The sequence below is a fragment of the Python bivittatus genome, unplaced genomic scaffold (genome assembly GCF_059951505.1).
Source record: "Python bivittatus isolate LINGU-HERP-01145 unplaced genomic scaffold, Pbiv_v1 ctg000980_np1212, whole genome shotgun sequence".
Taxonomy (NCBI): Eukaryota; Metazoa; Chordata; class Lepidosauria; order Squamata; family Pythonidae; genus Python; species Python bivittatus.
In genome coordinates, this window is record NW_028277125.1 from 36,206,771 (window position 1) to 36,232,737 (window position 25,967).

At 37.2% G+C, this 25,967-nt stretch overlaps 1 protein-coding gene across 2 annotated transcripts in view; it reads left to right on the plus strand.

Annotated features, from left to right (window-relative positions):
• The first annotated feature begins 2,851 nt into the window (after window positions 1-2,851).
• The window catches only part of ANO7 (anoctamin 7), a 39,974-nt gene continuing 16,858 nt past the window's right edge, over window positions 2,852-25,967 (plus strand). Inside the window, exons 1-10 of one of the 2 annotated variants that reach the window (XM_088132661.1) lie at window positions 2,852-3,324; window positions 9,066-9,393; window positions 11,755-11,818; window positions 12,488-12,648; window positions 14,154-14,261; window positions 15,433-15,572; window positions 17,043-17,100; window positions 17,312-17,422; window positions 22,283-22,448; window positions 25,690-25,780. In XM_088132661.1, the coding sequence (XP_087988787.1) occupies window positions 9,109-9,393; window positions 11,755-11,818; window positions 12,488-12,648; window positions 14,154-14,261; window positions 15,433-15,572; window positions 17,043-17,100; window positions 17,312-17,422; window positions 22,283-22,448; window positions 25,690-25,780 (1,184 nt within the window). In that variant the 5' untranslated portion in view covers window positions 2,852-3,324; window positions 9,066-9,108. Of the gene's footprint in view, window positions 3,325-8,926; window positions 9,394-11,754; window positions 11,819-12,487; window positions 12,649-14,153; window positions 14,262-15,432; window positions 15,573-17,042; window positions 17,101-17,311; window positions 17,423-22,282; window positions 22,449-25,689; window positions 25,781-25,967 lie in introns of those variants that run through there. The other variant, XM_007443014.4, reaches the window with a different exon arrangement.

Consider the following 25,967-nt stretch of genomic DNA (forward strand, 5'->3'; position numbering starts at 1 on the left):
TGTCCACTACATTTTTTCAGTGCTCTGACAGCCTGCTTAGAGCTGAACAGCCTCAGACAGGTGTTAATGCATAGAAATATAACACTTTCATTATGTTTTCTTTCTTAAGGTAAAAATAGAAAAATCAGAATCATCCAGTGAGCACAGAGGCAACCAGATGTATAGAGCAAATTGTATTGCCTAGTTATTTGTTTCCACCTATCTACATTTTCTTTGCCATGTAATTACTGGACTTGCCCTTATCAGTATGTACACATCCTGGTTTTTCTCACTATACAAGGATGGATATATTCAGTATGCCTTTATTTACTTTTCTGATCACCTGTTCTGCAAAGTTTCATGTTTTTAAGATGCTGTCCTGTACCTTGTTAACAAGTGTAACATGATGCAGCCTGCATTCTGCAAAAGATGGTAGAGCAAGCTACATAATCAACACAAAATGGATTTCAAACACTAATTACTAGGGAAAGAAGGCACAATCCTATAAATGATTGATCTGTGTCTAAACTTGCCAAATAATTAAAGATAGGCTAAAATGGTATAAGTGGAATATAAATATCTTTTTGGGGCCAACAGTGCCTGTTAGGCAGAAAAACAATGTTGATTACAGGATTAACTGACTTTTGGAGCCAAGTGTTGAAGACATGGTTTGTTTTCACAGAGGGTTTTTGAATATACCATTGCCTTGTGAAGATGCTGGCAGTAAAGATGTATGATTCTCTGTTTTCAATCTCTTTCCAAGGAAGAAAGGGCAATGTTTGGTGAATATTACAGCTGAACCTAGGTCAATGCTTCAAATGCTTTGTATAGAAAAAAACTGATCACACCAAATATAATAATTCAAGAATAGAATAGTCCATGGTACGTCTTCAGATATTTTGAACTTCCAGTTTCCATCTCTAACTACCATGGCAAACGGTAAGGTTAGTCCAATCCATCCAGAAGCCACCAGATTGCCTACCGAGGATAACTGATGATAATGCATTGGCTTTAAGTATAAAAAAGCTCACCTCTAACTCCTTTGTACTGATAGATACTGCATAATTTATTGATTGAAATCTCTGGCCACTCCAGACAAATTGCTCTGAAATACCCAAAATTAGTATTCATAAAAGAACAGAACAAAAATAATAGATTTGAGCTTTAGAAATGTAGATTTCCCTAATGCCTACATTAAGATGCCCTAATCTGAAGATCCTAGCTGAGATCTCTATATCGGTGTCTCCAGTTTCACTGAATACTTCAGGATCTCCATAGATTTGTTGAATGTATGCCCATTAAAAAAATTGTTTTGAAATAAAGCATTCTTTGCTTTGGAGCATTATTAATTATAATACACTGCCAATGCCTTTAATTTAAGGAAATTAATTGGGCTCCTTTTAAATGTTTTTCAGTTGTCTGAAGACGAGCTCTAAACTTGGTGTGCTGGCTTTAGAGCTGATATAGTTCTCCAGTGCCAAGCACTCCATCATTCTTCAATTATGATCTCATAAATGATGGCATTAGAACTCTTACATCAATAACAGAAGGTGAGGCTTTAACAACTCTAGGACAAGAGCTATCTAACTAGTTAAGGTGCAGTTTGCATTTTGAAAAAAATAATTTAAATGCCTTAGGCTTTTTGACAAGTTTTAGTCAAATCACTAATTTCTACTCCAAATTTTTCATCTTTATATTAGTGGTGTATGCTTTTGAACTTCAGACAGACAAAAAGGTTTGGGAGATGCACTAAGTAAATATGATTAGGCTATTGTAACACTGGGTAGAATTCTGCCGTTTTACGTCCTTGGTTTGGGAGCTTTATGTGGAAGAGCCATTGACATCTCTCAAAATTAGGATTACAATTTTGTGCACTCCCTCGGCAAAAGCAGTCCCTCGAAATACATAAAGGAAAATTAGGCAGTAAATATAACAGTTCCAGAAACCCTGAGACATTTGCATATGTTTCCTGACCAAGAAAATGTAGCCCTTTTATTCAGTTATCTTTTAAATTTTAAATGTAGTTTTCCCCTTCCCAAATGTCAGTAATATAATAATACGTTGCCTGAGCTGCCCTACACTTTACAACTCTCTTCCAATGGAAGCCTTTTTTGAAGGCATATGGAGAATTTAAACTATCCCTTACAATTCACAGCCATAAAATGATGTAAATGATTCTATTCTGCTGATTATTGTAAACCTGAATGTTTAATTCTCACCATTTCACCATGGTGTTAACTAATTTTCATTTATTTCAACATCTCGGAAGCTGCTATCTGCCCGTTTTTTTTTCAGTTGTGCACATATACACATGAGTATACATACACATACACGCTATTCTAATCAGGTTTCAGCAGAACTGCTTAGAATAGCACTGAGAGGAGAAACTAGGGGAGCATTAATGCAGTGCCCCCAAATAGGATGATTACAATAACGACTAAATGCAAACATTATGCAAACCTGTACATATAATATGAATAGACATTCTAAAATTTAGGTAGGAATACAATTTTGTGTTGAAACTGGGATCTCTGTACCCTCTGCCCAGATGTTCTCAATAGGAACTTTAAAAAGCTTGCTGCTTACCCTTGTCTGGGATGTTTAACTAGACATTTAATTAGAGAGCAGTTCTGTATTATTTATTTTTATTGAAGCTCAACAACTCAGTGCTTTATAAAAACTCCAAGTGAGGCAGCCCTTTCTACAGATTTATAATCTTATAAAATATATATTAGGGATGAAGAAGTGAAGAGAGAGGCTAATCAGTGGCTTCTCAGTATCTTCAGTTGTTATATCATTCTCATTTTTTTCTCCCTACATCTTCTCCTTGTCCCTGGCTGCAGCAGGAAAAATGCTTGAAATATTAAATCTATCCTCCCTCTCCTTTCTTTATACATGCCTTTTTTTCTTTATATATTTCCCTTAAGGGAAACTTTGATAAAATGTGGCTGCTTACATTTATCCATGGATCTGCAAATCCACACCCTCATATCAAACAAAGGCAAGGTCTGCTAAAAGCTATTAAACAGGAGTGCTCTGGGGAAACTGCCTGCAAGTTTGAGATTACTCCACCTTATGCATACACCCAGGTATTACCAAAGGAGGAATCTGCTGGAGTGCATGGTGGATAGCATCAGAGAAGCATTGCTGAACAGTGGCATTTCAACTGTCTTCTAAAGTAAAGACAAGCGAAGATAACAGCAGGAAACAAGCAGCACAATATATTTAGCATCCTTTGCATTTCCTTGAAATCTCTCAGGGATCTGTGAAATGGATTTGTCAGCTGATAGCCATTCAACCAAGAGAAGGAGGGTACAGATGCAATAAGTCCATCATCAACACCAGGTACTTTATAAGCAAGAACATCTGTAATACAGGATGCACAACTTGGAATGACGCAAAGCAAAGCAGTGTATACAGGGCTGCTTCATCATCTTGCTATATGGCAGGTTTAAGAACCTATATTGTCCCCACTCCTATTTCCAAAGTTTCTGCATTACCCTCCCATCCCTGTCTCTAGCTAAAGATTTGTTATTATATGGAAAACCCAAAGGCATTCTTCTAGTGTGTTTCTTATGTAATGCTCCTCCTATTTTTTTAAGCAGTATAGGATTCTGGCCTCAGTATGCCACAGTTGAAAAGCAACTATACCACAATAAAATATCCAATTAGTATCTTCCCCCCAAAATTGCAAGCGAGCTATCCCATAAACTGCAAGAGACAGTAAAATATTTACCAGGTGGCTTGCTAAAATCAAAATTCCATGGTGGGAATGGGGGAATTCAGATCTGATTACCCATACCTAGAATGTGTGATGGCCAACAGGCTGAATAGTTTTGAAAAGTTGCTTAACTAGCACAGCTCTGCAATGCTTTCGCTAAGAGCAAGCAAGTCTTTTATTGTATATTTCATTTGTGTATGTTCGTGTATTTATTTCAATCCCTCGTTTCCCAACACTTCTCATGTTAGGCTTGTGGGAGGAGTTATCTGGCTGGGAAAGGAAAAGGAAGAAAGAATTTTTACCCCCCCCCCCAAAATTGCAACATTACAAAATTACAAAAGATTTTCCCTTACATTTCTCTGGACTGCCATCTGGTAAGCCTGCCTATTCTGTAGATTTTCTCAGTTTAATATAAAACAGTCCCTGGCCTGCAGCAAAGTGAGTAGTTGGGAGGCAGGGAGCAAGAGGTGATGGAAGATGAAGCTTTGTGTGTCCTGCCATGTGTGTTAGCATCTTTGACAAAGGCCTGCTGTCTTCAGGTGTTCCATACCATTGTCAGGCTTGAAGTACGATTTTGTAGGAATTGACATTTGATAGATGGGATGAGGACCATCTTGGGCTAATCTTTTAGTTTCAATTTATATAATATGCCAGAGTAAATTGTAATTTTCCTACTTTTGCCTTGAAGTATTGTACAAATCCAGGTCAGGTGAGTGTGCTGCATGGCCCCAGGCAACTGGATTATTAATTCAGTCAACTTATGGAGAAACTATATTGTGCCAACACAATATTTGTCAGAAGAGACAGATACTCCTAGAAATCTGGTAGAAGTCACAATGATATCATGCATGTCATGATATCGTTGTACAAGTGAAAGATGTCAAGAAAACCTTAGAAATAATCTTATAGCTGATTTCCTTTTAAAAACATAAACAATTACCTCCCTTCAAAACTGACCCTCAGGACAGAATTACTTTGAAGATGCAAATAAACCAGGTAGATGGCTAGCTTATAAACTGAGAAAAGAGAGAGAATCAAAAAGGATTAATCAATTAATAAATGAAGAAGGACAGATCTGCTTTGGTAATGAGGACAAGAAAAAAATTATACAAGATTACTATGGAAAATTGTATTATCAAGAGAATGTACAAGAAGAAGAAGTAAGACAATATTTACAGAAAGCGAAATTGCCTCAGATACCTAAAGACATTGAAATAATGTTAGAGGGGAATATAACTATGATGGAATTAACAGAAGCTCTAAAAAAGCAGAATGTCGGGAAAGCCCCGGGTCCAGATGGACTGCCAGTGGAATTTTACAAAACCTTCCAGGACATATTGAGCCTTCAACTATTGGAAGTTATGAATGAGGTTATGACAAAGAAGAGGATACCCCAAACATGGACTGAAGCATACATTACACTATACCAAAGGAGGACACTGACCCACAACAGGTTAAAAATTATAGACCAATATCCTTATTAAATTCAGATTATAAAATTTTTGCTTCAATATTGGCAGAAAGACTAAAAAGATATTTAAATAATTTTATCCATGCTGATCAAAACGGATTTTTGCCAAAGAGACAAATTAAAGACAACATGAGAGTAATTCTCAACACATTGGAATACTATGAGGCACACCCTGAAAAGCAAATGGCCTTGATATTCTTAGACGCACAAAAAGCCTTTGACAACGTGAATTGGCGATTTATGCTACTGCAATTGGAACAAATGGGCTTTGGTAGAAAATTTACCCAAGCCATTGAAACAATATATCATAAGCAGACTGCAAAAATCATGATAAATGGAGATTTAACAGAACAGATAGACATAACAAAAGGGACGAGACAAGGTTGTCCACTATCGCCCTTGTTGTTTGTCTTAACATTAGAAGTGTTGAACAGGAATATAAGAGAAGAGAAAGAAATAAAAGGAATGAAGATCAAAAAGGAAGAGTACAAATTGCAAGCCTTCGCAGATGACCTAGTATTTATACTAGAGGACCCATTGGAAACAGCACCTAAATTAATTGAAAAGATAGAAGAATATGGGAAAGTAGCAGGATTAAAAATAAACAAAGATAAAACAAAGATATTAACAAAGAATATGCTAGCAAGGCAAAAGAAAGAATTGGAAGAAGTCTTGGAAATACAGGTCACAAACAGGGTTAAATACCTAGGGATATATATTACACCAAGATGTAGTACATTGAAGGAGGATAATTATGTTAAACTTAAACGACAGATTGCAATAGATCTGACAAAATGGGAGAATTTACAATTATCAATGATTGGGAGAATATCCACTATTAAGATGAATATATTGCCTAGGATGTTATATCTATTCCAGACAATTCCAATTCGTTTAGGGAAAGAATTTTTTGATGATTTAAATAAAATTGTATTGAAATACATCTGGCAGGGTAAAAAGGCAAGAATAAAGCTTAAATTACTACAAGATGCAAGAGTAAGAGGTGGGTTTGCCTTGCCTAACTGGGAATTATACTACCAGGCGACAAATCTGATGTGGGTAAAGGACTGGATAACTTTAAGAAATAATAGACTATTGACCTTAGAGGGACATGACCTGTTGTTGGGCTGGCATGCTTTCTTATGGTATAAGGGAACGAAAACACAGGGCTACTTTAGAAGGCACTATATTCGAGAGGCATTGTTTTTAAACTGGGAGAAGACAAGAAGACAATATTATTTAAAAGTTCCACGATGGATATCCACTATTGAAGCCTTTTCTTATTCAATAACATATAAAAAGGAACAAACAGTTAGATATACTGAGATATTGAATGAAAAGGGTGAACTTAAAACTATGCAAGCATTGGAAGAACAAGGTATAAAAATGAACTGGTTTTCATATTTGCAAATACAATCTAGATTCGATAAAGATTTTAAAGCAGAAGGTATTTATGATGAGCTGACTGTTTTAGACAAAATTTTGATGGGTACTGATGAAAAGGTGATTAAAAACTTTATGGACATTTACTAGAATTTAAGATGGAGGAAAAACAGGTTAAAGATACAATGATCGCATGGGGGAAAAATTTTGGATACGGAATTGATTTAGAGAAGTGGCAAAAATTATGGTCTCAAAACTATAAAATGACAATGTCAACTGCATATAAAGAAAACTTGTATAAGATGTTTTACAGGTGGCATTTACCTCCAGCAAGGATTGCGAGAATGTACAAGAACAAGTCTGATAAATGTTGGAAGTGTCATCAGAAGCCCGGTACATACTACCATATGTGGTGGACATGCCCAGAAGCTAAAAGATATTGGATTAAAATCCACACATGGTTGGAAAAAATGATAAAACAACATATAGACTTTAAACCAGAGATATTCCTATTAGGAATTATACCTGAAACATATAGTAAAGAACTGAAATATTTGATTGTAAATGTTCTGACAGCGGCTAGAATTGTATTTGCTAAAAATTGGAAAAATGAAAAAGTACCTATGCAGGAGGAAGTCATTAAGAAAATTATGGAATGTGCAGAGATGAGTAAATTAACATTTGAAATTAGAGAGCAAGAAGATAAACAATTCTATATGATATGGGATTTGTTTTATCAATGGTTGGATGAAAAGATATAGTAATGTAATAGATCAGCAAATTATATAATAGAAACTTGACAAACTGATATAAATTATTATATATATATATATATATATATATATATATATATATATATATATAAACAATGGATAAAAATGATATAAATCCTATTATTAAAGCTTGTGTTATAGACTATTAATAAATGAATAATAATTGATAATTGATAAATATATAAATATGTGTTGGATAGATGACATGAGATTCTATATAAATGATGAGTGAAGATTATGAAAGGATGGCACAAATGATTGGTAACTGGCTGACACACGGTTTAAAATGGAAGATAGGTTTTTTTATGCTTTTTATGTTATTGTTTGTTTGTGTTTGTTGTAAAAAATAAAAAAATTATTAAAAAAAAAAAAACTGACCTTCAGGTCCTTTTCAAAAGGAAAGAGAAAATAGAGAAACCTTTTTTCAGTATTACAAAAAGCTTTAAATCAAGATTAAAGATTCAGGGAGCTGTCAGGTAGCTGAAGTCTGATTTGAATTTCCCCATTCCTAACCAGGCTCTCCATTTGAATCTCAAAACCAAGATGTAAAAGAGGGGCACTGAACTGCATATGTGTTTGTGTTTTTCAATGTTATATAGTATACCTTACATTTTGGTCATGTAGAAAATAGTCTGGCAAGATTTAGACACAAATTCATCTACTGCATTGAATATCCATTATTAGGGCATGTCAAGAAGACCATTTGTGCAGTAGCTATATAACCAAAACCTGTGAAATAACTTGCTGTTTTCCAGCTGCACAGAATTTATCGATCATGTCCCTTCTTGGAGTAAACTGACCTGGCCACTATTATCCGTATCCTGGTTATCTCCCAGACTATGGTAATGAACTGTATGAGGAATGCCCTTAAAAGAAACCCAGAAATTAGTGTAGGTCCAGAATGTAGCAGCCAGACCTCTGTGGGGTGTTTCCCAAAGGGAGCACATGCAAAGTTGCACTGGCATCACATAAATTTCCAGGTTAAATTAAAAGTGTGCGCATTAACATATAATACACTGATAACATATAAATCTCTAACAGCTTGCACCTGCCTACCTAAAGCAACAGCTTTACCCCACCCCACCTTCAAAATTAGAGTACCAATAATCTTTGAAGGATTTTTAAAAATCATGTTCATGTGAGAATGTGAATGCCAGTAGGCGCAAATAGGAGTCAAGGTTCTATCTGAAAAATGATTGTCACCAGGTTCTTTAACCTAGACCCTGACATTTGAAAGTCAAATCTATAATTTGCTCAGTAATTTGCCTTGCTATTACCCTAAAGGAGTTTGTAGCATTGACTCTTTTGTCAATGACTGCATTGGGTGATTTCTTTCATTCTCTCCAAAATACATCCATATAAAGTGAAACTTTCAGCAAGTGGGTGTTGACTGAGGTTATTTTTACAATGACATCTGATTTTGATGTGAATTGTGAAGACAATGTCTATCTCTGCTTTTCTCACAGAATAGGCCTTAAATTCAAGTACTGATCATTTACCTGCACTGTATTTCCCTCCTTTGGGCGTTATGAATTTACAAGGAAGTTCTACTGCCTTTGTAAGTGGCAGGACTGGTTAGACAGGATGAGTTTGTGAACATTAATAGTATCCATGTAGGATCAGATACAGTACTAGACGATGGGGAGGGAGGAAATGAGGCTGTTCCTTTTGTAGCAGAAAATGCTACAGCTCCTCTGTGCTATAGGGCAAATTCAATTTGTTGCTACTTACCTCCCAGACATCCCAGAAGATTTCTTCTTGCAGTGGCATGAAGAATAAAGATGCAACGAAGAAAGACCAGAGAAGATGACAACTTAATTACAGAAGAACACGATCTCAAAGAAACCAATTATGGGAGCTTAAGGAAGAATCCTGAGCCAAAAATAAAGGAGTACATTTATGAAACCCTGGCTTTTGGTTCTGACAAGAATGTAAAGTTGTCCAGTTACGAAAGCCTAGGTGGCAGCTCTGAGCAGAACTCAAAGGATGCTAACCAGTCCAAGAGAAAGAATGTAGAGGGTGACAGATACGGGAGGCTATCCATGAGCAACCTTAAGGTCCCACAGGTAGGCAAATTTTGTATTGTATTTTAATTGGTTTTTATTCTTATTTTATTGTAAATGCCCAGAGTCATTCTCTGAGTGTGAGGGTGGTGACTGAATTTGAAATATAAATAAATAAAAATAAATAAATAAATGGCAGATTAATCTATTTTCATTTCTTTTTACAGTAGCTGTTTTTACATAATGGGATTTGGAGGGAAAGTTGAAAATAGGAAATAACAACTGAACAGTACAGCAAGACTTTTTAAAGTGCTACAAAGCATGCCTATATGTATACATATGACATAGAGCCTCTGAAGCAAGGCAGTTTATAAATCAGATAGACATAGACATGCATATGTATTACATATATAGGTAAGATCTTGTAAAGTTGAACCTTTGTAGTTAAGGAAAATCTGATACCCCAAAAGATCACAGACAAATACTCTGAAGTAATTTTAAAGCAAGTTCAAAACATATTGGGGCAATTAGAATCACACATTGAACTGAGATTGTTAATACTGTAGAAAAGAATACTTAGATTCATACCTACAGTGCAATCAATCAATTTTATTTTGGTTGTACACCAACACAGTACCTACAATACAAAAAAAAATCTTTAAAAAGTAGTAACACAGCAAGATCCAGTGAAAATAATGTTTGTATTTGAGTCAGGCTATAACTAGAAACTATAGCATTTCTAGCAAGGTTGTATTTTGGAAACAAGAATTGTAGAAAAGAGTAAAGAGTAAAAGGATGGTTTAGGTTTTGAGAAGAGATGGGGAAAAAATCTTAAAGGCAGAATTGTTAACAAGCCTCATGGGAAGAACTTGCAGAAAATTGGTTGAGTTTCAGAAAAAATTGCCAATTTGAGTTTGTGCTAAAACCTTAGGAATAAAACAAACAGGGAAGAATTCATTGTCTTATAGATTAAGTTGTGTCAAAAACACACCAGTTGCCTGCTTGTTTTGATTCAATTTAAACAATCCTAGCTTCAGAAAAAAGGAGAGAGAAAGAAAGTAGTGGACTGGTCACTTGAGCAGCAAGCTTGAGGGTTCCTTCTGGATGGCTAAAATCCTTCTCCCCAGTGGAAGCCTTTTAATTTCTTCATCAGGAGAGTTTATCGTTGCTGTTTTTTTAGCAACATTCTCATTTCAGGATAGTCCATCAGAGTAGGGCAATAATTTTTAAATAGTCAAAAAGAATTAAAGGAAAAAACTACTTTTCCCCACCTTCTTCCTGGGCTGAAAGGAGGGGAAGCATGAGGAGTTATTTAGTTTAAATGCAGTTTATTCAATTTAATGCAATTTATTCCATTTTAGTCGGTAAGAGGCAGGATCTTTTAGAAAGGCTTTTCTGATGTGACCAGATTTAGAGATATCAGCAAGATAAAACAAGCATTAATTTTGGAATGACAGAGTATTCCAATATTTCATGATTTAAATATCATGATTCATGATGCTGACTTTTTAAAAGCCAACATATATAAGGAAAGTATAGAACTTATGTCTCTTTACATACATACATACAGATAGTCCCTGGGTTAAGAATGCCCAGGATACAGACGACCCATAGTAAACAACAAAGCCTATTGTAGTAAAATTCGAGTTAAATACACAATGGTTTGAGTTAATTACACAATACTACTTATACAGTATTATACAATAATACTGTTCCAGCTAACATACAAATTCAACTTAAGCATAGACCTAACTCGTTGTTAAACTGGGGACTACATGTATTCATATATACAGTAAAAGTAACGTATTACCTAACCTTTCCTTTTACTTTAAGTAGAAAAGTTAAAATCAGCATAGATATTACTTGGTGACTACTTCTGTGGTTATTACGATAGAATAGGGTAGTAGGATACTTTCAAAAGTTAGGAAATAAATCCCAGAAAAAGGCAATGACAAGGCATTTCTTTGCTGTTGCCATGAAAATGGCTGAACTCATGAAATCACCAGGAGCTTTGCTCAACTCAAAGGAGACTTTACTTACCTTTTATTCATATTGCTTCCTGCCTCAAAATGGTAAGAAACAATTCCACCAATTTTCACAACAGTGGTCAGAGGAAGTGGTGGGACTGCAGAGAAGGGGCTCAGGCCAGCTGGTTGCCCACCCTGCTATAATACACTTGTGAAATGCCTCTGCAGGAGAAAATAGGTATAGAATAATAGATCAACCTAAGCCTATCACATATTCTCACAAAGAGGATCTTGATGCTGTAAAAATGGTTTCAAACTTAGAAGAGGCCAGGAACAACCTACTGATCAGTATGCTGAATGATGATTGTGCTCTTATCTCCTTTTTCCATCAGTTCAGCTGGAGTGGGAAATCTGACTCAACCTGCTTTTCCGTTGATCATTAACATTTTTTTTTCAGTGGAATAAGGGCTGCCTTGTAAACAGCACTGCAAACTTCTTCAGTGATGAAAAAACCAGGATAGGTAAGTAAAGAGATAGTTCGCATCAAAGCACCACATACCAAGTTGTTTCTTTTCAAGAGATACCTCTAACTGGATGCTTCTTTTCTTTCCTGCCCCTTTCCATTACCTGAAGTAGTCATCAGTTGTCTTGCACCTATTGGTCAAATGTTTAGGTCTTAATCTATCATTTGTCCTCTCCTTGCAGAAGTCTTGATTTATGTTCAATTTAGCTAGGAGAATGTTTTAAAAATGTGCTTGGAAACCAGGTTTATATAATATCTCTACACCAAAAAGCACTTAATGAGCAACATAGACCCAAACCAGACATTGTGAAGAAATGTGGGATCTCAAATCCTTATTATCTTATATCTGGTATAAAACATTTGTCATGTGAAATGCAACATATTTTGAGAACTCCATTCCTTTCCTCTTGTATTTTTCCTTAGGAGATAAACTGTTGTTGCTGTTGTTTTCCTGGTGATTTTATATTGCCTGGTTGGCCAACAAAAAGAGAGACAAAAATAGAGAGGCAACTTCACAATATTTGGGTTTCCCTTTGTCCATTCCATGTAATTCTCCATTCTTATGAATACTTGCTAGATTACTACAGTGTTTGATTATCTTTTTACTTTCTTTACTACTGAAAAACTGCTAATGGAATATTTCTACTCTGTATATGTTTTGTCTCAGACTTTATCCTTGTATGGGAATCAGATTGCCAGAATCTGGAGGGCCAAAATGAAGAGAGTGATAATCCAAAATCCAGACAAAAGAGATCAATTGAAATGCACAAAGAATGGCGGGAAAATTTTCTGCATAAACTCCAGATGGCAGGAATCAGAATGGAAAAGGCATGCAAACAGCATTGGGGGGTTGTCAGAGGGAGAAACACTCTTTATTTTAACTTTTTGTTGTATCAGCCTCAATTTTATTGGTGCCACCTTCTTTCAGAGAAAAAAGGAAAATGAGTGTTTTGGCCTACCTTAAGCCCTTTTAAAGCCCTTTTGTTCAGTATTGTGAACAGTTTTAGCCTCTCACAAGGCTAAATATGAAAGGAAAACACTATGGATGAGGCACGATTGTATTAGCAAGTACAGTATCCCAATCTTGCACCTTAGGTATTTACCTACATCCATACCCATTATGCCCTTCCCTTTTAGGATAAGCAATGTTATGCAAAGACAGCTGACAAAATTAAAGGCATGAAATAAGAAAACAAATCTAGTATATGCCAACACCATTCTCTATACCTTTCCATACATATCTATCACTGTAAACCATCTTTCACTAGATCCATACCCCATTTCATATACTGCCTTTTGTTCAACCACGATTTTCTAATTTTCCCCTTCCTTTTGACTTATTCACTTTTCTTTTGTATACTTGTTTTACAATTCAATCCTCCTTCATTCTCTCCATATGACCAAACCACCTCAATGTATGTCTTTCATTCAGTTTCGAATTTAATCCATATTAATTCAGCTCCCATTCATTCTTGATCCTCTCTCTTCTTGTTTTCCCACCCATATTTCTGAAGTAGCCCATTTCCATTGTATTCTACTTACTTTCATATTTATCCTGACATAACCAGTGATCATATCCGTATAACAAAGTAGGTGGTAGCATGTTCTTATATCTCTTACTCTTTCTTACATTCACTCCTCAGTGTCCTGCTGAAGAACAAAAATCTGATCTGCACATCCTCTGCCTGGTGTAAAGCCACACCGCACTTACCAAACTGTGCTCCTTTTCACCTCTGATGCTCTTTCAATCAGCATTTGCGAACATTATCCCAGGCACATTTCACAAACATCCCTGTAGAAGTTTTGCATTCACTCTTTCTACTTTAGTTATGTATAGGTGAACAATCACAACATTATTCTAATCGTAAGGCAAAAATGCCACCTTTACATGTATATCAAACAAATCACACAGCCATAAGCAAACTACATCCATTTTTTAACATTAGTCCAATTACACCATCTGCACAAGCAGACTTTCAACCTTCTTGTGGCTTTTATTATTTTCTTTTCATTGATTTTTTTTCTTGAGCACTAACATTTATAGCATTATTTCCAATTCCACTTTTTAACATATAATTCTCAGCACTATGGTACTTAAACTGGGCTGAAAAAGAGTTGAGAATCATTTCAGTCCAATATAGCTGTTAGTAATAATTGGGGTCAGATAGGGCTAGTAACACAAGCACTCTGGTTCAGATAAACTGCTGTTAAGCTTATTGTGCTCAAGAGTGCATTGAAAAAGGAATATTTGCCTCCCCAATTGAATACATTTTCCCAAGAGAGTCTAGAATATTTTGATGTAGCTGATTGACTCTAATGGTCTGTTTTTGCAGCATGTAGCCCAACATACAAAGAAACTGGTCCACTTTATATTACTGAATGCTCCCTGGAGTGTGCAGTGTTATTACGCTGAGGATCTCAGGCTCAGAGTTCCCTTGCAGGTGAGGATGCCATGAAACCTAATACCCCTGGATCAAGCTTTGCTCCCTGCTAAAGTCATTCATTATATTCTGATCTCAAAACAGAGCAGGTTGGAGGTTTTAGTTGTTTGTTGGCTATATTACATCAGATTGCAGTTGATGGGAAGGAAGTTGCTTATTCAAACATTACTCCATAAAAAACTGTCTCCATGTGGAAACTACAAGGTTGGCAGAAAGGTAGTCCATATCCTTCTTCTGCAGTATCTTCCTTTTGTGCACAGTGGTTTTAAATTTATTTATTTATTTATTTATTTGTTTGTTTGTTTGTTTGTTTGTTCTTGTGAACTGTCCAGTGTCTTGGGAAGCTGGGAAGTAATGGATGTTTCTGTAAGTAAGTAAATAAATGAAGGAAAAAAATATGGGAAAAGGCTTAATCACATGGACCAGTTGTAAGCCCAAGAGTAATTTTGCAATGTTATAGGCTGCTGTTTATATAGGCAGCAAGTTTAATTGCTAAATGCATTGAATATAGCCACTTTAAAAAGAACAACTGCTAACTGTATATAGGATCAGAATTAGGAGACTTCTGGACTATAATCTTTTTCCCATTGTGTGGCCCAGGGAAAACTTCTCCCCCTGAAAACGAATGTGTTCTTCAAGGAAAGAAAGGCAAGGGGGTTGGTGGCATCAGGGTGCAGCAAACAGTCTTAATTCTACTCACACAGATATTTTTAAGGCAGAACAGAACATATTAAATGCATTCACACACTTAACTATGAGCATCTTATAATGTTTGATTCCAAGTCACGTTGTACATTGTAGAAGGAGAGCTTTTTAGTCTATGGTAGCAAAAAAATCAGAAGCAGTCTGGCAGCAGCTTTTCTAATATGGTAGTCCTTTGGATTTGAAGAAGACTCACTCTCCACCAATTTCTAATGCCCAGTTTCTGTGATCCCTGCACTATACATGTCTGGGGGATAGGGGCATGTAAAAATAGTTTATATTTTTTAAAAGGTGGAAATGGAATAAAGGGAGCTATATCAGAAAATCTCCTTTTATGTGTTACGCTTTTCCTCATGACTTTAATAATTTTGGCTTTCAGTCGCTCTCTCTCTCTCTCTGTATGCATGTGATGGAGACTAATGGCAAGAGGTCCTTTTGCTTAGTATATTTCTCTTTTACTGCATCCCAGGCTGTGCCCAATGAACCTGGAACTAACTGGTCTCACAGGATTCTGATGAAACTGGGCATCCCTAATTTACTTCATGATGAGGTTCCTGACATTCCCTTGGATTACTATACCTGTCATTTTAAAGCAAACAAGTTACCCTGGTAAGATGTTGGTATGAGTTTTCTTTCTTTGATCTGTCCTCTTGTCAAACTATACTTATTTTTCCTAGCTTATCCCGTATCTCATTACAATTAGATTACAATAGTAACACTGACTAATTGTAATATCACAACACTGGTTCTTTTCTCAAAAGAAAATCATGCAACCAAATTTGCTGAGCTTTAATCTGGTTATATTAAGAAAAACCAACCCATGTCTTGCAAATCATTTGACTATTATTAGAAAAAGCTGCATTCGTGCTTCCTCCTTTTTCAGACCTTGGCAGCATTCTGCAAAGACCAAGGATTTTTCAGATACACCACTGCAAAAATCTCCACAATGTATGGGTTCTTCTCTGCTGTGTCAGAGTTCTTTACTAAGAAGTACATCTGTGCTGCTACATTTCTGTCTCTAACTTTAAGAATTAATAATTAGTCTTTGTCTCACCCTCACATCCTTTTAACTATGGCACAATGATCCCTTGATAAACACATTTAAAATGCATGGCCCCATGATGCTGCCTTCATATCTCCTCCCCAACACACTGTGAAAGCAGCTTACATTCTTGTTGGGCTACTCTAGTTTAACAGTAACATTTTCCTTCTTTTCCCAACACAAGTCATGCAATGGACATGATCTATGGTGCTTCATCACAATGCTGGTGATGACAGATTGAGGGGATGGGATCTGCCCAGCACTTACATTAGACACTTTAGGCTGGTGCAGACATTCCCTTCCCCTCTGGTCACTCAAAGCTGCCCTTGACGGCAATTGTGATTTGGGTTGCGGGAGAGAGTAGACACTCGTCTTCTGCAGAGGCATCTGCCTGCATAATGCCTGGCCAGCACTTTCTGAAGTGCTTGTCAGTGTTAGGCAGGCTTCTTATCAACCTTTGTTTACCAATATTTTGAAAGAGTGATAGTCCTTTAAAAAACAGGACTAGTGCTCTTTTGAATATGTGTGTGTACTTATATGTAAGCAAACCAAAAAACTGACAAAAGCTGCAGTGTTAGCTTGGTGGCAGGAATGCCAACCTTGCTCCCTCAGTCCCTAAGCCTAATAAATTAGAGAGGAAACTCTCTAAAGATCTTCCCTTCCCCAGCAAAGATCTGTTCCTGAATTCCTCCACTTTCCAACAGTCAAGCTCAAGATAGCTGGCAAAACCAAGGAAGCAAAACCAACATGGTTGTTAAGAAGGTATCTTTAATGCTAGTCTGGGGTAAAAACCAATTTTTGAAAACTGTAAGACTAAACTTGTGAAAAATCCAGCCATTTATAGTTATACATAGCTTTATAGTTTAACGTTATATGTAGTGCCTTTAACCATGGTTAAGGCAAATACTGGCTTCATGTTAGGTGTCAATTGAACCAGTAAGTGGGTATATGGGAGTAATAGCTGGGATATCACAATCTCTCTTTTATGTAGCCTCTGTTTTAGATCTAGTAGTTTCTCAGTGAAATTTCCTTCTCAGGTTCCTTGGGAGTGATCACCATGAGACCTTCTTCAGCAGCACACAACGGCATAGAATAGTAAGCCTGGAGTGAAACAAATGCAGGGTAACATGTGTGAATATACAGCTAATCATAGTGTTGCATGTTGATGTTAGGAAGTATAATGGAGGGCTACTACTGGAGTTTTATCTTATGTTTAGACTTTAAAATTTGTGATGTGGGTGATGGTTGCTGCTAAGTGTGGAAATCAAAGTACAGCCTCCTTTAACTCCTCTTTGCTTTTCTTTAGCTGTATGAGATCCTGTCCACTACCTCATATGGCAACCCAAAGGCAGGGCAGGTTGGAATAGAAAGGCTGCTGAGCGAGGAAGTCTTCACAGCTGCATTTCCACTACATGATGTAAGTTTGCAAGCATTCGTCCCAGGCCACTTTCAGATAGGAACTCCTTAGCTAAAGTGGCAGCACTTGAATTGAAGATGGCTTTAATGTTAAAGTACACCTAAAGTATCAACTTAGATTAGGAAATGAGAATGGGGAAAATCTAAGTGATATTAAATAGACTACAAATGTGGAAAGGTGATATAATGAGAAAATTGGGTCCTAAAATCACATATCTCTGCATGATAACTTACTGCAGATAAAAGAACCTGAACATATAATGAAATTATGTGACAGTATTCATATAGGATTTCTTTGTCTGTTCAGAAGCCCGCTCTGGGCAACATGGGATAACATGGAGAATGTAGAAAATTAGAAATCAGCTGAAAGGTAGTTACCAGAATTACGGAAGACTTTTGAAGTATTCCCAGGATCTCTTCTCCAGCTTGACTAAGCTTATAATACAGGAAGATACTTGAATCAGATAGAAAAAGATGGAACAAAATTAAGGAAAGCATCAAAAAGGACCTTTTGGCGAATTTTGTTTTTCACCAATGGAAACAGTACAGCTGCCATGTGTAATGTATCAGTTATAGTATGGAAGAATATTCTTCTAATATCCTTAATTGTACTAACAAATCTAACATATTCAGGCTTCCCATACCACTTGTTCTATGTATTAAACAAACTTATGTATTTGATAAGTCAAAAAATGAGACAATTTGCAGGCTAACGTAGCAGTTTAAGCTGTTAGTGGCTTTGGAGAGTTTATACGTTCAGGTTAATGAGATAAAGCCAGTGGGTGTTGAAAGAAAGGCAAGAAAAGGCAGTGGATTTCAGAAAGTCTTAAAGATTAACCAGTAAGACTTCTTGCTATATCAAAAAGTAAGAGATATATAATTAAGCTACTTGCTACAGTAAAGAAAATGAGAAGTTTAAAGGAGTAACATTTCCATGTACAGTGTTTTCATTGGGACAGCTTAGTTTGATAACAGTGAATAAAAAGAAAGAGGGAAGGAGGGAAAGGATTTCTGAGTCAAGAAACAAGAGCTGGGGGTCCAAGGGTATGGTCAAAAAACTTGATGCACATAAAAAACAGTCTGACTTCAATTGTATGGTAGTGACTGCCATCTTGACTTCTTTTTTTTTAACCATACCTTGTGGATCCAGTTGAGTGAGAGAAAGGGAGAAGGAATCCCCTTTCCTGGTGCTACCAGGCTTCCCTAGCTTGGTTTGCTACTTTGTGATGAAATCTGGCTTGGCTTTTTTGAATAAATACCCACACCAGATTAGAGGTACCTTCGCATGCTGTTCCTCCAATGTGATACTGTATATGCCATCACTCACCAACAATATCCCTCTGGATTCAAGGTAGGACAAATGGGATAAACTTTGTGCAAAAGAATTAATAGATATAAATTTGGCACCAGGACTCAAAACAGGGACAAAGTAATACCAGAGTTTTTCAACCTTCCAGGACACTTCATAGCAGAACTCAAAGTCACAATTCTGGAAAAACAAGTAGTTGTTTTAGAAAAGTGCCATTGAGCAAGAAATTGTTGAACTCACATATATAAGGAGGTTTCAGGCAATCTCAGAAGGTCCCAACAAACTCAATGGGTTTTTTAATGCATTACAATTGTTAATTGATAAAGTACTTGTAATCTGTCTCACATGTAATCTGCATATGCATAACAACTTATCTCCCCCTCCCCCATCTCCCCCTCCCCCATCTCCCCCTCCCCCATCTCCCCCTCCCCCATCTCCCCCTCCCTCTCCCCCATCTCTCCCTCTTATCCCAGTTTAAATCCTACATCAGTCTAGCCATTCTATGCATCTGATGAAGTGAGCTGTAGCTCACAAAAGCTTATTCCTTTTAATAACATTTGTCAGTCAGAAAAGGTGCTACCAGACTCCTGATTTTTTCACCACCATAGAAGCTCTCCTTCTACAGAGAGAAAGCGAGAGAGTGATTCTGAATGTGGAGCACTACCTACTCCTTTTATACAGAATTTCTACCTGGGTCACATGTATAAGTAGTTCATGTGAGAAAAGGGAAGGTGGTAAAAACTAAAAAAAGGGCATCAGGAAGCGACAAAGATAGGTAGGGAACAGCTTTTGTCAAGTTGGGTTGAGTTGTTTTATGACTTTCCTTCTGGTATGAAGAAGAAATTGCAAAATATCTTAATAGCCCTAAAAACTCTGCCTTCTCTATTTGACTTATTTGACTGTCAAAAGGAATTGTCAAGGAAGAATTAATGAATCAGAGACATTCCTATGCAGACATCCTCCTTCTAGATCTGCCATTGTTTATCTGCAAGATCTAGCAGGAGGATGAAAGATGGGGAAAACCCATCTGCAAATGAAAAGAGGTGGGGAGCAAGGAGGGGTATATGTTTGCTCACCCTTATAGTCACATAGCTGTTTAGGAAATTCATCCATGGTTTGCTGTAATATCATTTTATTCCCTAATGCTATTAGCTAAGCTGATAGTCACGGAAAGGGCTGTAAAGACATTCTACACCTCTGCCAGGCCAGAGCTCCTTTACAAGCCAACCAGGTCTTGCTTGCCAGCCTCTTTTTAGTAAATAAAAGTGCAAGCTTCATTGTAAGAGTGGCCTGTATGCTACAAACAGTGTCTTTGCCCTTTGGGGCTTCACCAGAGTATTAAATGCAGATATTGAGCCAAATTTGGGGGCTGCCACCATTTAAGGAGGGGATAGCAGATGAGTTCCCTAAAGCCTGCTTTTGTACAGGTGAAACTACAGGTAGTCCTCACTTAGCCACTGCCTCATGCAGTGACAATTTGAAGTTACAATGGTGCTAAAAAACAACTTAGCAACCAGTCCTTGCATTTACGACCTTCACAGCATCTTTCTGCTCTTATGTTCACTTGCTTATTTACCCATACCAAGATGTCCTCAAAGAGAAAGAGAAAGAGCCCCATTTCAGCTGAAGGAAGTAGCAAGAAGCAAAGAAAAACTGAAGTAAAATCGTAAGCGTAGTTGCAGTCACATGATTTTCACTTAGCAACCTCTCCACTTAACAACCAAGTTGCCAGTTCCAATTGCGATCACTAAACGAGGACTACAGAGCTATTAGAATAGCCTCAAGTAAATAAATAATCCAATTCATGTCTGGGAAAACAGCAGCCCTAGATTGCATTCCATCTAAAACCATAAATGCTTAAGACTTATTAGTGGGGACCTAATGTGCCCTGGCTGTATTGTTTATTAACAAGAGTAGATATATTTATTTATTAATAAAAATAATGGCATATTTTGTGGTTTGGAGAAAGGAAGTAGTTCCAGATTTTAAAAGTGGACTGAAGTCTGCCCAGTGAACTGTAGACCCATTTGTTTATTGATTGTCAGGGCAAAACTATATTCAAAACACCTTCATGAAAAGCTTAGTGCATGGACTGATGATAATAAAATGTTGGGTGAGGAGGAGTCTCGCTTCAGCCAGAGTTATTCTATCATGGATTCTTTATACTGAGGTAAAGTATATGGAGCCGTTGTGATTTTAAATCTGAATTTGGTTTAATACTAAGTGTTAATAATTAACCAAGACTTCATTAGATTGCTGTTTCTTCTTAAAAGGCTACATGGTGAAAACTCCCTTCAGATCCACTGTGGAATAGAAATCTTTCTTAAGGGTTCAGCTTCTACTCTAAGAGGACAGGAGTGAAACGGGTGTATTAGCTCCTGCTTAATTTAATTTGTATATAAAATATTTGGAAGCTGAGTTGATACAGTCATTACTTCTCCTTCAGAGTTGGTACATAAAGCAGTAGCTTTATTACTGTATGCTGAAGATGCAATAGTTCTTCCCCTGGTGTAAGAGGATCATTCAGATCTTTGGCCACCTATTCTAAGTGAGAATCCCTTGTAATTAACTGCCAAAAGATTAAGATATTGAATTTTTCTTTTAAAAAACCTGCTCCCTACTTTTTGTAAAAATAGAAAAAGCACAGATGGAATATGGATAGCAATTGTATAGAGCAGGTCATTTTAAAAAATTAGTTCAATACTTCAGGTATTTGATTGATGGGGGAAATTGCCCTGGGAACTTTAACCATGACAGAAAAGGATCAATCTATATTTCCGTGGGCACTTTTGGGGACATCAAATTGGGGCATCACAGTTTTGTATCTCGGAGCAGGAATGACATCAGTTGCTTCCAAAATATGGCATTTAGCCATTAATTTCTGGTTAAGAATACTTTAAGCGTGTGCATGTGACTAACCAGTATGAGAGAAATATATTGAGATTGTTTGGCCATGTAGAAATAATGAATGATTAAATTGTCAAACAAATATATGAAGGAAGAGTGAATGGGTCAATAGGAAGGAAAAGACATAGAATTAGTGTTTGATGGAGCTGGTGAGATCCTCAAAAAGAAAGAAGTTTAAAGAAAAAAAGGCAGCATAGGAATCAACATGATGTGATGGAAACAGGAATGGCTTGCAAGGATAGAAAGATACAGAACAGTTTAGAGAATAGTATGGATTTAGTTAGATTTCCTTTCTCTCACCTTCCTTTTTCTTGCATTTCTTTTCTGACTACTTTTTACTGGCTTTCTGCACTTTGGATAATGTTGCAATCCCTGAAAGAGATTATAGTAGGAATGTATGTATGAATGAAAATTATATAATGTGATTATATAATTTTATAATTTATAAAATGTATAATGTGTGTATGCATAAGTATTATATAATATATAATTATGACTATCTAATTTTAACTATTTCTGGCTGCTCACGTTATTAATTATTGTGTTTTATAAAGTACTTACAAAGTGTCCAAGAAAGTTCATGTAAAATATACTACCCAGATTTATATTTGTATTTTATGTGGATAATATCGCTCTCTGCCAAAGGGCCCATACAAGATACCAACAGAGGAAGAGCCCATGATTCTCCTTAATCAGAGGCAGATTCTTTTCCATTATTGGGCTCGGTGGAGTAAGTGGAAGAAATACCAGCCTTTGAATCACATCCGCAGGTACTTTGGAGAGAAGATTGCTCTCTACTTTGCCTGGCTTGGTGAGTACGTGCTCCTTCAATGCATCCCCAGCTTCTTGATTTCTGAAGTCATGTGGATGCTCTGCTTCTTTTCCCTCTGTGGATAAGGTTATCCTTCAATGTATTACTCCCTTTCCTTGCTCCACAGGCAGAATTGTGTCAATCAGTGAACATAGAATATTAAGCAAATTGGTAAAAAAAAAAAGTCACTTTAGGAAACCAGTAGCCACCAGCGATGAGCAGAACATTGGGATATAAGTTGCTTATAACTACGTCTGAATGCCGATGTAGTTTATTTCCACATTAAAGGATAGAGTTATCCTAGAGTTATAACATGCCAAGATATATAGAGAGCAGTCTAAAATTTTTATGCTGCTCAAACCATTTCCTACTTGTTCCTGTTTTACAGCCTTTTCTGTCACATTTCTGGCTATGAGGAGCAGGATATGACAGAACCATTTGTCTTTAATGTGACAGTATGGAGAGATGGGGTCATAACTCAACAGCAGAGCTTATTTAGCATGTGGAAGATGCTGGTTCAGTTTGATCCTGGCGTTTCCTGTTGCTGAAGATTTTCCAGTGAAGTCTTCAAGAAACTGCTGCTACCTGTAACCAATGTATCAAATAGATCCTGTGAATTGATAGCATGCAGCAGCTTTATATATTTGGTGCTATGCCCAATATTCCACTTTAGCATAAGTTTAATGGTATTTATATACAGTATTTATTTGTACATATATATGCACACACAATTTATAGGCTACCTGACTCCCAGTTACTCTGGGCAGCTTATAATTAAAAGTAAAAACAAGTACAACACACAAAAAAGAATTATGAACCACCCCAGAATCCACTGGAGTTGGGTGGCCAATAAATTTAAAATAATGGAGAAGGAGAAGGAGAAGGAGAAGGAGAAGGAGAAGGAGAAGGAGAAGGAGAAGGAGAAGGAGAAGGAGAAGGAGAATACTGAAAGCCTATTCAACAGGTCTCAACCTTTGCTGTGCCCCAGAGCCTGGGAGAATAACTAGGTCTTTAAGAGCTTTCTCAACCTCATCAGGGTGAAACCATCCAGATCTCTGGGGGATATCATTCCAGAGAGCAGGTGCCATGACAGAGAAGGCATGCTTCATGGGCCCCACAAGAAACACTGCTTAAGTGATGGGACCCAGAGTGCATCTATTCTCCCTGTTTGCATTGGAGGGGCAGCTTTGCTATCCTCCTCCTTCTGCAAATCATCACTTAGCAGAAAAAATATCCTCCAGTCACATCACTGAAGCAGAAGTGGGGCAGGTCCACCTGTAGGCTTCTTCCTGTGTCGTCTTCTAGATTCCATTCTATTGCAACTCAAGCTGAATAAAGTTAAAACAGGACCATTTGGAATCATGAAGGCTGAGGAAACACAAGCATCATTTCTCTCCCTTTGCTTCCTTACTTTCTTTTCCTTGTATTGGCAACAAATGCCAATTTCCAGATTGCTTTGTGCTTTCTTGGGTGGAGAGATGTTGGTCCTGTAATTTCAGCTGTTAAACTCTTCCAGTCTATTACGCTATTCCACTGTTCTGCTATATCAGCCTTGCACTAAACCAATAAGGTTGAAGCACTTATAGTATTGCTTGCTGAGCCATCTAGTGCTATTGTGCAATTCTGCTGGGTCAGCTCTTTCTGCTGGGTCAGCTGGAAAGCCACGTTTCTGCTGGGTCAGCTCTTTAGGGAGACAGTGACAAAGAAGTGGTCTACAAGGCTGATCAGGGACCAGAGGGGAGATGGTGTGCCCAGATCATCTTGAAATCCAATAAGCACTGATTTGATCCCACCCATTGCTAGTCACCACACTTTACTTCCAATATAATGGATGACATCTTGATACTGCTCTTGGATAGTGTCAGGATAATGAAAAAAACACTACTTTAATATTGGTGGAATAAAGATGACACTAAGTGAGGGATATGACAGAAAACATGTCCTGGCATGCATATGCATAGAAAATATCCTAAAATGCAAGCAATAAAAAAATCTGTTTTGCCAGTCTAGATGAACACCTGGAAGCATTTGCATTTTCACATGTTAAATTCATTTAAATCACAGCACTATTATGACTGCAAGAATAAAGTAGAGTTTCTTTTTACTGCCCTGATGTTAACCATATTTACTTCACAATAAGAACCATTTTTTTTTAAAGGGTAATAAAATTATTGTGTGTAGATCTGCAGTCACATGCATCCTGCCACTTGTCAGCTGACATTAAAATGATTTTTAAAATAAAGAAAAAGCAAGGATGCCTTAGTGAACATTGATGCCAGACCGGTTGGCCACTACTATCACTTGCTATTTTCTGAATGGTTCCAAGAGACCCAATTACTCTGGGTTCCACATTTGGTCCTGAGATCTTGCCTTTGCTGCTCTATGGTTTTAGAAGAGAACCCCTGCCTCTGGGGGCCTATCCCAGCAATAACAATTAATCAGTCACACCTCAAGGAATATTTCTTCTTCCTTCTTCTTGGATCGGTCCCAGGCAGGAGTTTACCACAACACAGCAAAAACCTAATTGCTATTATTTCTCTGTCTTATGAGACATTTATTCTGTACTGATGCTAGAAATCTACAGTGGTACCTCGGGTCATGAACTTAATTCATTCCGTGACTCTGGTCGCGACCCGAATTGGTCGCAACCCGAATCAAATTTTCCCATAAGGTTCAATGTAAATACAGTTAATCCGTTCTGAACCATATGTATATTTTTTTTAAACCACAAAAATATGAAACAAAGTACAGTACAGTACAGTACGAAGAGAGAGAACACTAACCTTGCTCGAGACGACTTCTGGCGTGGAGGACAGGAAGGCAGGTGGGGAGGTGGTTATTGCTTGGAGGGAGAGTCCCCCCCCCAGGAAGACATGACCACGTGTCACAGCAGGGAAAATGGCCGCGGATCCTGTTCGTCACCTGATGCGGAGTTCGCGAACGGAAGCAAAATTTTGCGAATGGTGCTGTTTGTGAACTGAATTGTTCGTGAACAGAAGTGTTCGTGACCCGAGGTACCACTGTATCTGGGTTGTCAGAAACGTGTCCACTGACTTGCTATTAACAAGCAGCCCCTGGTTGCCCCATCCTGCTATGTGTTGTTCTATTTTTGCTGTTCTGTAAAATATCACAAACTGGGCTCAGACTTTCTGGAGAGCAGGTTGATGGTTCTCAATCACAGGGTTGGAAGGCAGCATTGGTTCTGCTGAGTGTGAATATGCTGTTGCCTCTCTTCTTTTAGGTTTCTACACAGCATGGCTTCTTCCAGCAGCTGTAGTGGGGACACTAGTTTTCATAATTGGCATTTTTATGATGTTTCATGACATTCCAACGTAAGTGGCAAATTTTCCTTGCTCCTCCTTTCTTTATTCTGTTCTTAGGAGATCGTCAGACAACCTTTTCCGTCAACCAGCATGACTGACTAATCAGTTATCCTTTGTTTAAATTTATAAAGTTTATTGGAAATATCTTTCCCAATATATAAATGACAGATGTGTTGGTTTACAAAATTTTTATCCT